We start from the raw sequence: 14592 nt of genomic DNA on the forward strand, positions 1-14592 counted from the left end.
AAATTTTTTTTATGTGTGATGTACAGAATTGTCCAAATTCATTCAAACTCAACTTAAAGTGCCTCTGATTAACTCCATGGGAATTTCTGATGTTCCAGAAACTTTTTCTGACATTTCCATAGTAACAGCACAAGCCAGAGAACTTTCACAGCATTTGAGGAATCATGTGCCATCTCATCCCACCTGACATCGGAAAGTTATGACCTCTAAACTCCTCACTGCGGTAATTACGAAAGAGAAAAACTATTAAAACAAACTTAATTCAGAAAAACGTGAAAGGAAATACCTTAAATATCCAAAATATTACATGCATGACAATGAGGGGTCAATCAGACCAAAAATAACACTGAAATGAAATTCATCATACTCACCAGAGATGTTTATTATCAAATGACTTATCACGGGATGGAATAATCTTGACGTCATGGAGGCTGCCTCGCCCTGTGAGGATAAAGATGATTGGTTAAAAAAAACAGCCAATTGGAGGCCAGCACTACCCATTTTACAAGGCAATTGGCATTGTAGAGCGACATGGCAGAAAAAAAAACCATTCACACCCAATTGAAACGAAGAGAAAAGACTTGAGAATAATAATAAATAATCTTTTACTTTTTACTGAACAAGTATGAGACTTTAATTTGTAAATGCATTCAGTGCGGTGAATGCCTTGCAATGCAGTCATAAGTATGCAATATTCTTGTAAAAGTACAATATACCCCATTGACAGCTGTTCCTTTGAGCCTTACTGCACTTTTAGGTTGCTGGAGGTGTCTGCAAGTAAACCCACTTTTACAAGCAGTGGGCGGACCTCTTCCATTCATTCATTTACACAAGTTGGGGGTGTAAAAAGGGAAGAAGAAAAAAGACAATTCAAGATGTTTGTAGTTTCCAAGCGCTGTGACCACGCAGTTTGTTCATGACCCCACCTCCTGCTCTTCATCGTCCTCCCCTCCTCCTCCTCACGGCTTGTTCTCCTAAAACAAGAAGAGCCCAAGCAACCAAGTCACTTTGGTTCGGAGCCACCTTTCCCGTCCGAAAGGTTCGTGCGATGCTATTCGTTTGCGTTGGGCCCAAGAAGAAGGAACAAGCCGATCGGAGATGATGGATTACTCCAAGGGGCAAATGGTGAGTGAGTGTCGACGACCGCTCGGTTCGAGGCTCCCCATTCGTGTTTGCTTACCCCGACAAAGCGCTGTAGGCCACATATCTTACTCGTTTAGCTCACCCTTGGTTGCTTTTAACCTCGTAACCAATAGCGGCACACTTGTCTTAACAATGATCTTTTTTATGCTATACCCTTAATTAGCTGCTTTTCTCACACCGAACATTGACAAAAATATCGTGGTAGATTGTTTCCCATTTTTACACAGGACGCAGAAATTGTCGTTTAGAAAGTTTCCTGTCTTGTATTTGTTGTATTTCATGTTGCAGATCAATTGCTTTCTAAACAAACGCGTGTTGTATTCCACAATTTGCTGCCTAAATGTGGAAAATGTTCACTTTAAAATGAATGAACACATCAAATGAGCAGGAAATATCTATCTATCTATCTATCTATCTATCTATCTATCTATCTATCTATCTATCTATCTATCTATCTATCTATCTATCTATCTATCTATCTATCTATCTATCTATCTATCTATCTATCTATCTATCTATCTATCTATCATGAATGATAAACAACAAATGTTTGAATCCACATTAGTTGTGATAGATAAATAAATAAAATGAATTAAACCATTTTAAGTGAATGAACACAAAAATGTGCCACAGCAGGTTATTTTCTTATGCCACCCTGCATCATTCGCACTGAAAAAATAAATGAATAAATAAAAAAATAAAATCCACCAAAAAAAAAAATGCCATAAATTGTTCACGTGAAAATGACTATTGGCTACCTAATTTCTTAAAACTCCCAAGCTAGCAATACTCATCGGTTTCAGATGTGCAATTGCTTACGCATATTTTAACATTTGTTAGTTACATTGAAAACGTATTAAAACAATATTTATTATTTCATTTTTATGCTTGGTGGCCTACAGGATGCAGATGAATCTTTGAGTAGCAGTCAGAGATATACTTTAAAAGGGAAAATTTATAATTGAATTCTAATCGCTAAAATGTGCATGTAGCTTCTTCTAGACTGGTACAAACTGTATGCCACACACACTGTGGCATTTTGACCATAGAGAGAAAGTAATGTGATGATCCTGCGCCGCTATTCGTGTTAGGCACGCTCAGCAGGTGGCAACGTAACATGGCCGCAAGTGGCATTCACATCTCACTACACAGCGTAAGCGCAATTTTTAGGCTATTATATACGGTAAGCTATCATGTATTTATCTTTCTCAGAGAGTTGTTTAAAAAAAAAAAATTACATTTGAATCAAATTCCTTTAAATTGAAGCCATAGCATTGTGTATGTCACAGTCCAGCTCATCTGAGGAGGGCAGCTCCACAAAGTACCCCCAGTCCAGTCCGGCCGGCCTGAAGCTGGAAGCATTGATGGAGCACCTCCAGAGACAGCAAGAAGCCAAACAGGATATGAACCTTCAAGAGAAACACCTCCTTCAAGCTCAGCTCCTCTTCGCCCAACACGCTGCTGCTGCGAGGGCCCAGCCGGGCTCCAGGCCGGACCTATTCAGCAAAGTGGACGGACTCACTCAGCAAGCTTTGAGCAACCATCTAAGCACAGTCCATGCCAGGGAAGAAGAAGAAGAAGAAGACGATGAGGAGGAGGATGGTGAGGATGATGATGACGGTGACTCTGATGAGGAGGAGATGGGGGCTGATGCCGAGGAGAGCGGCCCTCATCAGGAGGTCAAAAACGCCCGACTGCCGCAGGTTCCCGACCCCCCTTTCAGCACTTACCCTCAACCGGCAGCCGGCAAGTCGTCTCCTCCTCCTCCTCCTGTACCCATAAAACAAGAGCATGAAGAGAAGCAATTGCTGGATCCCGTCGGCCCGACCGCCTTCACGTCGCCCAACGGCTTCACCGATTGGGCCTATGACGAGCCTCTGAAACAAGTAAGCATCTTCTATCTTAAGTTGAACATCTGTAACGACCTCCATGGGACCTTAGCTTTGCATGTGGGAGAAAAAAGTTCTTTTGGCAAAACACCCAGTGTAATAGTTCTCTATTACCACTCACAGCGGAGACCATCTAGTTCATTTATACCTTCCACTCTTGATAAAATGCCACCAGCTAATCCCTCTTGGCTGCCATCCAAGCCACTGTACGCTAACTCCAAAGCAATGTGTGTATTCATTGACTAGGGCTCACCGCTGGTTTGGTAACTAGATGATTGCCGCAATACATGCTAATTGCAGATATTCCCACATTACACCAACAAACAAAATGTCACAGGCACGATTGTACGATATATGTATATATTTTTTGGTGAACAGTTATTAAATATTCAATATTAAAATATGTTTGGCCATTTCTAGTTGAACATTTCCCTCAAACTAGACAAAACTACTATCCTCTATTCAGAGTTAGTAATATCAGTGTCGTACTGATGAACTTAACGTAACTCCTCTCATAAATCACGCCCCCAATGTAAATTGAAATAATGATCTTACCTGAAATTACTCATAAATGAACTGATCCTATTTGATCAAACAAAGTTATTTTGTTGTATAAATGGCAATGGGTGGATACATGGTCGTTTTACCCCCTGCGAATTTGTGTAAGAACATTTAATAGTTCAGTGTAACACCATACACATAGCATGATCAACAAAATATAATTATTGCTCTGGGACAAAAATAAATGTACAACCGCTAATGTTCCACGCTATCAACACTGCTGTAGATACCTGTTCTGAATGTCTTCCAATGTGTGTTTTTCTGGTTAACCAAAGCCAATCTAACAACAACACACACACACACAACCCCCTCCCCCACGGAGGCCCCCCCCACATCAAAACAATATATTCTGATGAATGAAGTCAAAAGACCGAGGGGCTGCCGGGCAGATGCCTAACAGCATGCAATTATAAAGTTTACTTACTGTGCAGTTTCAGTGGAGCAGAAGAATTGAGGTGGGGGCTTTGGCGCACTTCCATTATATTTCCGTTTATTTTATTTCCTCATTCAGTTCACTGACCCCCTTGTCTTTATTGTTTTTTTTATTCATTACACCCTGAAATAACTCGTTGCTAAGATAGCTGCAGTTCAGTGAATAGCCCTGCATAATTTAGTTGTCTCCTAGCAACATTAAATGGCTCTGTAATTCACATGCAAGTAATCAATACATGATGACAACGAGAACTCGAGTCCCTTCTTCGGTCCCTTCTTAAAACACCGCTCTCAAATTAAATCACATGATGTGAAAAAAAATACATCGCAAGATCGTTAAATGGTTTTGGCCCAGTTTAATTCTCTCTTTGGCTTGAAGCGCCATGATCCATTTGGAGTCAAGTCAAACTGTGATTTTTCACAAGGTCTTTATATATGAGGTGCGGGCTATCACCTAAAAGTGAAAATTCTCAGATGTAGATTCCCTTTTGGATCTCATCCATCAGCTATCGCAACTGGATTTAAATCCAGCTCTGATTGTTGTTAGAAATGCTGAGTCCACCAAACGTTTGCGAAGCAAACAATATATAATGGCTGCTGTGTGCATTCTGTTCATTTGTGTCTTTTTAGCCCTGTTAGTCATTGTTAGGCTCAGGCATTACAGTAAAAGATTCCCCCACACTGGACAGTCATTGTTCATCCTTTGTGTGCGGTCTCACTATAAAAGCCTTTTGTGGTACTTTACAAGGGGGGGCCCCTTTTGCTCAGCAGGGGGCCGGATAAATGATCTTGACTTGTATCGGGGATTAAAGGAAGAATAATTTGACTTGAATGACAATTTTAGTCCCCCCCTGCTGTTCTCTTGAAGTGGTACATTTTCACTTTTGCTCTGTTGAATGATTTTATAATGAGGCCTTTAAGAATCAATTAAAGCAGGGGTCTCAAACTCCAGTCCTCGGGGGCCGCATTCCTACATGTTTTCCAAGTTTCCCTCGTTAAACACACCCGATTCAAGTATCAGGCTCATGCAGAACGTGAGGATGAACTGATCATTTGAATCAGTTGTGTTTAACGAGGGAAACTTGGAAAACATGTAGGAATGCGGCCCCCGAGTACTGGAGTTTGAGACCCCTGAATTAAAGATAAGGGTGTGTGTCCGGAATGAAGCCTCATATTAAAAAAGCAAATAGGGTTTAGTAAAAGTGATGTCCTACAAGTAGTAAAAGGTTTTTGGTGAAACAAAAGAAACCTTTTGCTGACCTACATACCGAATACGATCAGCATTCCCAGGGTTGGTTGTGTGAAAGCTCTGTAAGCAATTAACTGCCAGATCTTTTGTTAATAGCCACAGTAGGTCTCACTTGCTCATCAATAAGGGGGGGAAGGGTTTTATTTCCATTTGATGCTGAAAGGACTGGGATGTTTATCTACCTTGGTGTCAATAGAGTTTCTACGCGGGGGAGTAGAAGGCCCTTTATTAGAAATTCTAAGCCCAGCTATTACATGTGTCAAAAGCTACCCCAGGGAGAGGAGGCTGCAGATAATCATTTAGTTGAAGCTGCATATATCGGAAGACATTTTGGAAATATGTGTGGTTTTTATTTTATTTTTTTTTTTTATAAAAAGACTTCAAAAAATGGCACGGTGGATTGTAGAGGCCTGAGCAATTAGTCAAATTCTCAAACCCCATGTGAAGAAAAAATATTTCAACAACTGTTATGTCAGTTTTTCGAGACTGCTCAGTTAACGCCCCCTTTGTTGAAGCTACCGTGGAAAAGTCTACTAAATAATTCCCAGTCGAGGCTAATATGAGTTGTTTCTACTATAAACACAAAGGGAGTTATAGTTTATGTTTTTGTGTTGTTTTGGTTCCCATGTGTTTTATAGCTGAGAGTGTAAAATGCTGTTATGGGACCATTCCTTGAACCACAGTTTGGGTTGTCAAGCGAAAACAACGCAGATGTTACAATCCCCATCAGAGCAATAACCAAAACATTCCATTATTTTGATAAACCACAAGTGTGATAAATAGACAAGACCATCCCCGTCCATGTTATGTTGTCTAAAACACACTCTTGTTTTAATACCAAACATCAAATTGAACTGAATCGTGAGCCACGTATGACGACAAAGCCGATCGGTAACGGTTGTAGTGACAACAGTGACGTCAAACGGTGGATGAATTATGCGCACGGCCCAAATTCTCTTCACTGAACACTTTCTCATTGCTATCATCTCTCTGCTGTTCACGCGCGTCTGAGGAACAGTAATATCTCAGCGGGGCTTTTCCTCACGGTTGAACACTCGGTTCCGTTTTAGCCTCTAACTGTCACATTAAGTAGGAGCGCATGGAGCAATAACATGTCACATTAAACTACATCATGACAATGGAACCTTCTCCCTCACCTCCTTGTCACTGTCTCTCAGCAAAGTCGACCCCCCCCTCCTTCAAATTATGTATTATGTATACACAGTAGAGCAATACAGGCACCCTTTCTATGGGGGGGAGGTAAGCAAGGGGGGAGTAAAGTCCACTAGCCCGGAATATAACCAATGGAATGTTTTAAGAGGAATTGTACTATTTTGCCAAACAGAATAACTTTCTGATCATACCTGCTGAGCACCATTATAACGTTATTTAATCGGCAAAACTCCCGGCAATTGTTATTATTTTTATTTATTCATTGATTGGACTTGGTCCACTATGCACTCCTCTCTTCCTACTGTTAGAGAGCTACCATCTGGGCTGATGAGAATGAAGGCGGAAGAGGCAGAGCCGAACCATCCAGGGACTTTGCAAAGGTCAGTGGATTGAGCGGGGACCCCATTTCTCGTTATGACGAGACATTATGCTAATGGGATTTTTTTTTTTTTTTTGCGGTGTAGCTTTACGTACTGGACATGGACCCGCAGCGCAAAGAATTTCTCGATGATCTTTTTATCTTCATGCAAAAACGAGGTTAGATGCTTTTTTTTTTTTTTTTTTTTTTAAAGCTGCTTAGAATTTTGGTAATCTAACTTTTACAGACAAATGTCATATTTTAGTAGGTCACAACTCTCAGGGTTTACTTTACCTTAATATTTAGCCACATTTTTCATTCGTAAATTTTGTTTAATATTAAATTGTAAGAGACTCTTACTAAAATGTTAGCACCTAGTCAAGCTACAGTGTTTTCCGTAACTATAAAAGTTGTTTTCAAGCCTTCAAATTTGTATTACACTAAAAACCAAAAATTACAATTCAAGTCATATTTTCCACTATAATTCACAATGTTGTATGATTATACAAAGTGGATAACCAGCATAATCCACACGCGGTTCAAGCTGATCATGTTTCACAGATTTCATACAATAAATAGTCGGCCCATCAAAGAGGTCACACACAGGCCAACCATGCATGTATTGATGCGTAGTCCAAACTAATCTTATTTCTACAACTGCTATTTAGCCTTCTTCATTAAATGGCTTTACTACAGAGGCTCAGGCTCTGCGGTGTTAGCTGTCAACGCCGTGATTGGCAGCCACTGCTGCTCTCTCCCAGCCCAACCCCCACGCTGTTTTCAAATCAATTCTCAAACAAAGCATTTGCTGTGGAATTACTCCGCCCCCAACATCTGAAATAAACCTCATTAGAAGAGGATATGCACATAGATTGCTCATGCTGAGTCTTTTTTCACCCGCCATTAATATCTGGCCTTAAGGTGAGGAAAGTAGACGGCATGTTGACCTTCTCGTCTTTTAATAGCCGCTTATTCCTATTTGTGCAAATTACTCAAAGCTGCAATTTAACGGAATTTAAGTCACTATATTTCTTGTTTTGCTTCCTTCAGGGACGCCCGTGAACCGGATTCCCATTATGGCCAAACAGGTGCTTGACCTGTACAAACTTTACAAGCTTGTGACAGAGAAAGGAGGCCTAGTGGAGGTCATCAACAAGAAGATTTGGAGGGAGATCACCAGAGGTCTTAACCTCCCCACGTCCATTACCAGCGCAGCTTTCACTCTGCGCACGCAGTACGTGTCTGAACTAATAATATGTGGGTTTATTATTACCCCAACAGTCTCAAAACTATCCGGATGGTACACTTGCTTGTGATAAGGCACGCAGTGTCTCTTCCATGCCTTGGCCGCCCCAGTTTATCTAATGATAACGCAAATCATTTATTACTCCCACAATGGGGACATTTACATGTTACAACAGCAAAGAGCAAAGTCAAGAGACTCTAAGTGCAAAACAAATGCACTGCAAACTCTAGTCTGTTAACTAAAAGTGCATTTTTTTATTAATAGCACATGTTGATATTGTCTAATTTATCAAAACTCGAACTTTAGCCAGTGTCCGAACTCTAAACAATAAATTACATTTTCCAACTATAGGGGGTGCGCTAGAGCAATATTTTTTTTGTTAAAAATAAAACAAAAAAACAACGCTGAGTTTAAATGTGAATTCTTTAGGTATATGAAGTACCTGTACCCTTTTGAGTGCGAAAAGAAAGGCCTGAGTTCTCCAGGGGAGCTCCAGGCGGCCATCGACAGTAACCGCAGAGAAGGTCGACGTCCCAGCTATACCAACAGCCTGTATCGTTGCTACTCGCCGTCTCCAAACTCCGCTCCTCACAATCTTCTCTCATCGCCCACGATGCATACTCCCACCTCTGGACACAACACTTCCAGTCAGTCAATCAGCCCGAATGTGAAAAAAAATCCAGGTATGATTAGCACATTTTATTTTTGTTTTCCTTTTGCTCATTTCATTTTCTCTCTTATTTTTAAATGGGCCTTCTACCCAATGCTACAGATGAGGTTTCAACTCCAGTGATACCCAGCCGACTGCCCGTGGCACTGGCACTGGGGCAGCAGAACCAGCAACATCAGCAGCAACAGTTGGCCCAAGCCGCCACTCTGGAGCATTTACGAGAGAGGCTGGAGCGCAGCGTAGGGGGTGCGGCTGTTGCTGACGGCCCAGAGAAGAAAATGATGCGTCTGGCAGAAGAGCAGCAGCGCCTCATGCAGCAGGCGCTCCAGCAAAACCTACTAGCGATGGCCTCCCATTTCAATCCCCTGAACTTCAAACTCAACAATGGTCATGGTGGGTTCTCCTTCGCATTGGCATTCATGAGAGGCGGCCATTCAACGCAAATGTTTGCATTGCTTTCCCACAGAGAGCAAACAAGATTTGTCCCTGAGTATCTCGACCAGTGGAGCAGCCAGTATTAGTGTTTCTGTGGAAGTCAATGGTACCATGTATTCCGGTAAGTTGCTCATTCTGTACATTTTCTTTGATCCCTCCAAACACATTGCAAAACAGCTTTCCAACAGTGAAATGAATGGACAATGTCGTTAGTTCATTCCAGAAAAAAAAAAGACATTTTTAAAATGTGGAAAAAAAAATGGTATTTTACTTTGTAACGGTTTGTAGTAATAGTTTAATGAGTTACCTCATTGGCCAATGGCATTGTGCTCCTCTTGTTTTGCGTGTCTTGGCTACCCAGGGGCAGTATAGTGCAGACTTACATGAGTGACAAAGAAGAGTTTCACAACTAAGATACTCATGAATACTTAATTGATTATCTGAGCCCTTAGAGTGATCTCATTTTCTCATGTCCCTTTCCACGTCCACTCGGCGGCATATCAGCATGACATCTGACGAAATACACTTGCACTTGTCTTTGTCAACAGGAACACTGTTTGCTCAGAAGTCCAGCGCTCCAATGGTTTCGCAGGCTGTAACTCCAGCAGGGACGAGCGGTTTCAGTGCCTTCTCCTCCTCTCACAGCCCCTCCTCTTCATCCTCCACCTCCTCAAAGGGACCAAATTAAAGATTAGTTTTTGTTTTTTTTCTTACTCCGTTCTTACCTTTGTCATTGAGCGGTGTACATTATCTCTAGTCAGGCAAGAACTGTTTGAAATATGTCTAATTTCTTGTTCTTTCATCCTTGACACACGTAGATGTTTTTCACGATACGTTTGCTGTTAGTTTGCTTTAATGTTGTCAAGCGCGTGGCCTCGGAAATCTTCTAAACGTAACTTGTTAAGCTTAGTTCCTGATGTTTATTTTAATCGTAGTGATGTTCACATGTGTCTTTAGCGCTAAGAGAGAATCAACGCTGTTTTGTAGCATCTATAGCTATTTGTTATCCTGTTCTATTGCCTCTAGAACAGCGGTGTTGCCAAAGTGAATGACGACCAAAAAAAGCCTTAGCTCAGTGTCATAGTTCTGTTTCGTGACCAGTAGATATGATTTAAACCGACAGGTGGCTGGTTACCGCGGGTAGCGTTTTCATGGCGACCTTCAGGGAAATTTGTACACTTTCAAGTACCACAGGACCTTATGTATTTAGAAGGAATTTTAGAAACATTTGCTGGTTGGAGTTTTTATTTGTATTTTGTTTTCCTTATTTAATTACTGTAGTTCTGCCTTGAACTTATCTGCTGGGAGTCGTTTGTGGAGAACAGATGCCAGACTTACCTCATTTGCTCAATTGTTGTTTTGGGGAGGGAGGGGAATTTCTGAACTCAGGAATGTCCACTGGACCCGTAAATGTGCCGTGATGTATTTTTGTATAGGTGACGAATGTATCATTACTGACCTCACGTTGGACTGAACCAGTGCTACCTCAATCCTTGAGAGAAATATGCAATTCTTAAAACGGCAGGCACTGATGTGGCCATCTGCTAACTTGTACTGTAAGTGGACAATCAAGTAAAATTGCAAGCAAATGTTACTGACGACTTGACAAGTGTAAACACCAAGTTTTGGTCTTTGACAACATATTTGTTGGATGTACGGTCATGTGGAATAAAATAATCGTGTGCTGCACAATATTTTTTTACTACTATGTACTATCAGAAAATATAATTATAGTAGTCAAAAATCAAAGCTGCTATACCCCAAAAGAAAAGAAAAGAAGGTAGAAGTATACACTTGAACACAAAAGAAAGGTCTGACGCAGCAATGAGAAGGTCGCCGGAGTCAAAGTACAAATTATATGAACCTTTTCAGTGCTCAGACAATTTTTAACCAATCGCTCACAAGCCTATGTGTAATATAGTACTCCCATGTCACAAAAACAGTCAGGCTGAATGCATTTTAAAAGATGACTTGGCCAAGGTAACGGAGTTCAAAGTTTTAATCAGTATACATTTTATTTATTTTTTTATTCAAAGCTTCAAGATAATCAATTCAAGGTACTTCAAGAAGTTGGTTTCAAAGGATGTATAACAGTTAAATAATGTACTTAATCGTTACTTATTTTTCTCACTGCTTACGTGAATGTTTAAGTGGTACATTTGGAATAGCATTAACCTTTAGGTACACAACTCCGTCATAAACTCAACATTTTTGTTTGACATTATCGATTCATATTTTTGAAGTCAAGTCTGTTTACTGGCAGGGATATTTCAAACGGCTACTTTTGCTTTCCTAAATGGATACAGCAAATTAAATACAGTATCTTGAGATCCGACTTAAACGTTTTTCGAGATGCAGTCTGTTGTAAGTCTACTTTTTTACGTGAACTGTTCTTCAAGAAGGAGGCTTCAAGCTGCCAGCCGCTCCCAGTTGTTAACGATCAAATCATCTCTATGCTAAGAAACAATAAAAAATGCTATAGAATACCGTTTTTTTCCAATGCGCTAAATTTAACTAATTTATTGTCCTAATATCTGGGGTGCACATTATACATGGGTTCAAATATTTTTTCTTTTTTTTTTTTTTTTGAAGAAAATCATGGTACAACAATTTTTGAAGAAAATCTTGTCACGGATGGAGTGTGGAAAGGAGCGGGGCGACCAAGTGCAGCTTGGACCAGGGTTTATTGGAGGAACTCAAAACACAGACTTGGTAAACTAATTGTGATAAATAACTGGAACATCACTCTAATATTGGTGATCTCGTTGAGTCTCACATATTTCTTCGCTATCGAGTTTGCTACTGCATGCGCAGTGATACTGACCGGCAGAATAACATGATTCCTGAGCGCGGCTTCGCTGCTGCTCACTGCTCCCCTCTCCCCCAAGGGATGGATCAAAATCACATGGGGATGGGTCAAATGCAGAGGACAAATTTCACCACACCCAGATAGATGCGTGTGTGACGATCATTGGGACTTTATAAAAAAAAAAAAAAAAAAAGGAAAAAAAAGTCAAAATTTGGGTGCGTATTATACATGGGTACAGGCTTTTTTCCAGCATCGACATGCCATTTTTCGGGTGCGTATTATACATGGGGCCACATTATACATGGAAAAAAACGGTACACAAAGTATGTACCAACACATGTAGACAGACAATCTAAAAACGTTCAGTCATTTTTCTTCATCTGCAAAAACGTGTGCAGTTTACAGATGAATTAGGACCGTCTCTGTGAATCACAGTTCATCTGTATTATGCTGCCCCCAGATGGCCAAGGCAAAGCACAAGAGTTATAATGAATTACATTTGTAAGAACAGAAAACAATAACTACAACTAAGATTGCAGGGGCGGCGGGGATGAGGTCACAGGCACAGATTGTGGGATTTGTTGTCAGGGTAGGTTGCTACGTGGTGATGCTGCTGGATTGACAGCTGGTATAGTGTAGGCTTGGAAAGAAGCACACAGAAAGGCATTACGAGATGGAGATCACCGCCTGTAGACTCCACCCTCTGGATTGCAGTAATACTGCCATACTGATTCTGGATGAGGAATTGACTGGAGCAACTATGGTAATCTTGTTTTCATGTGATTTTATTCCCAAGGAAGAACCTCCAGCTCTGTGCTGTCATATCCAACTCTATCTTCACTTTTGCACAGACCTCAGAACTCAATCAAGATGCTTTGACAGTACCGCTGGAAGCTGAGAACGTGCCTTGCCATATTTAAATTTGCTTTGTTTATTGTACGATTGACGTTGAGAGCCATGCCTTATCACGACGAGGAGTATCCGGGCCAGCCTCTGTGGCAGTCTGTGGTGCTGTTTTGCTGCAAGGGTATGATCGAAGTCATCATTGTCATCCTCTTCTTCTGGCTTCTCGTGCAGGTGCTCTTCACCAGACAACTCGAAGGTAAAATCAGAAAAAAGTTTTCAGTATGTTCTGTATGCATATGTCCCCAAATATTTGTGTTTTTTATTTTTCATCACAGTTCATCTTCAAATTCTCCTTCTGGTTGGGTTGATTACTTTCTGTCTGAGCTTGCTCCTGGGATGTATTCTGTGCTGGTGGCGAAGTCACATTTGTTGCGAAGAAGACAAAGAAAGGGGGATGTCATCTGAGCCTGTGACCTTAGAGCGCTGCGTGCCCTCCTCGGCGATCCCCTCGTCATCTTCAAGGCTTCAATACGACGAGCTGGACGGAGATACGCTGGACTACCCGACCACGTTCACCAGTCCTGCCCCTTTTGATGAGGAATTTACCTCCTGGTCTTTCTCTACTGAAGCCCGTTGTGCATCTGAGAAGAAGGAGCAGACCAAGACTTTTTTCTCTCTGCGCCGCCTCAGCAGTCCACCTCTTTATAAAGCCATAGACAACAACCATACTTCCCTGCCTTCTCTCCCCAAACTGCTATCCAAGGCTCTGCAAAGACGGTCCACTGTGACCGGCACCAGACACTCTCCGAGCACGTCCGACGAACCCATCTCATTGGTTTCATTGGACTACGGCTCCAGACGCCAACCGTCAATATCGACGACACCTCACCTCAATTTTACAATATTCTTCTCCCCAGACAGACGAACCTTGACAATCACAGTCCTCAGCCTCACGGGGTCACCTCACAGTTTGGATGATGTGTCAATACGAGCCTGTCTTCCACCTCTCCATCCCTCTTTTATACAAGCATCAATCCAGAGCAACTTCAGTCAAGTCCTGGTTTTAAACGTAAACTCTGCAGAGGAGCTCCAAAGGTGTACTCTAAGACTAGCGGTGGGCACGCAGGATACACAAGGACTGACGGGCATCGCGCTGGGGGAGCTGCAGGCTGAATGTGGAGGAGGAGACTGGAATACAAGCCATGAGGTTCACTTCACAAAAGAGCTCCATTCAAACAAAAAGGTTGTGGTCCATAGACGAATGATGTTGGTTGGTCAAAAGTAAAAAATTCTAAAGTCTCATATCCACATTATTACAGTATGTGTTTATTATTATTATTATTTGTTTTTATTATTATTTTATTTATTTATTTATTATTAATATTATCATTATTATATTTACTTAATACAGAATTGTCTCACTAATGAGGACAAAGGGCGTACTAGTAGCCACATGGACAATTCAGAGCCTTAATCGGAAATGAACATATAACCTGTATAACTCATAATCCATTTCCTGTTTCCTCTCTCTGGATGTGTGCCCTTTACTCAGAATGCGATCTACCAAGATGTACAGATGTGTAAGGGGCTTAGCTGTCCTCCACAGATCCTCATTCTGCTGCACTATAACCTTCACACACATCGGCTCAAGGTGGCCGTCCTGAGGGCCGACAACCTGGAGAATCTCGTCCATACGTCCGCCGCACCAGGTAAACTCGGTCTAGCTGCTTGAACTTGTCAGCCTGTGACTTCCTGACACCGTACATTTAGACATTATGTAA

General features: G+C 41.4%; 1 protein-coding gene across 1 annotated transcript; it reads left to right on the plus strand.

The window, feature by feature from the left end:
* The first annotated feature begins 655 nt into the window (after positions 1–655).
* LOC133157463 (AT-rich interactive domain-containing protein 3B-like) lies at positions 656–10848 on the plus strand. The gene is made up of 9 exons (XM_061284004.1): positions 656–1125; positions 2433–3029; positions 6756–6827; positions 6912–6984; positions 7856–8039; positions 8481–8734; positions 8824–9114; positions 9188–9277; positions 9705–10848. The coding sequence occupies exons 1-9, from the start codon at positions 1099–1101 to the stop codon at positions 9842–9844; spliced, it is 1728 nt and encodes a 575-aa protein (XP_061139988.1). The 5' UTR covers positions 656–1098; the 3' UTR covers positions 9845–10848.
* The last annotated feature ends 3744 nt before the right edge of the window (positions 10849–14592 follow it).

This window comes from Syngnathus typhle, linkage group LG7 (assembly GCF_033458585.1).
Source record: "Syngnathus typhle isolate RoL2023-S1 ecotype Sweden linkage group LG7, RoL_Styp_1.0, whole genome shotgun sequence".
NCBI lineage: Eukaryota > Metazoa > Chordata > Actinopteri > Syngnathiformes > Syngnathidae > Syngnathus > Syngnathus typhle.

What these genes read in the sequence shown, in the direction of transcription:
- LOC133157463 (XM_061284004.1), top strand. Translation starts at nt 1,099, where the DNA reads ATGATGGATTACTCCAAGGGGCAAATG. An exon ending in ATGACGAGCCTCTGAAACAA is followed by an intron (nt 3,030 to 6,755) that starts GTAAGCATCTTC and finishes TCCTACTGTTAG; the next exon opens with AGAGCTACCATCTGGGCTGA. An exon ending in CAAACTCAACAATGGTCATG is followed by an intron (nt 9,115 to 9,187) that starts GTGGGTTCTCCT and finishes GCTTTCCCACAG; the next exon opens with AGAGCAAACAAGATTTGTCC.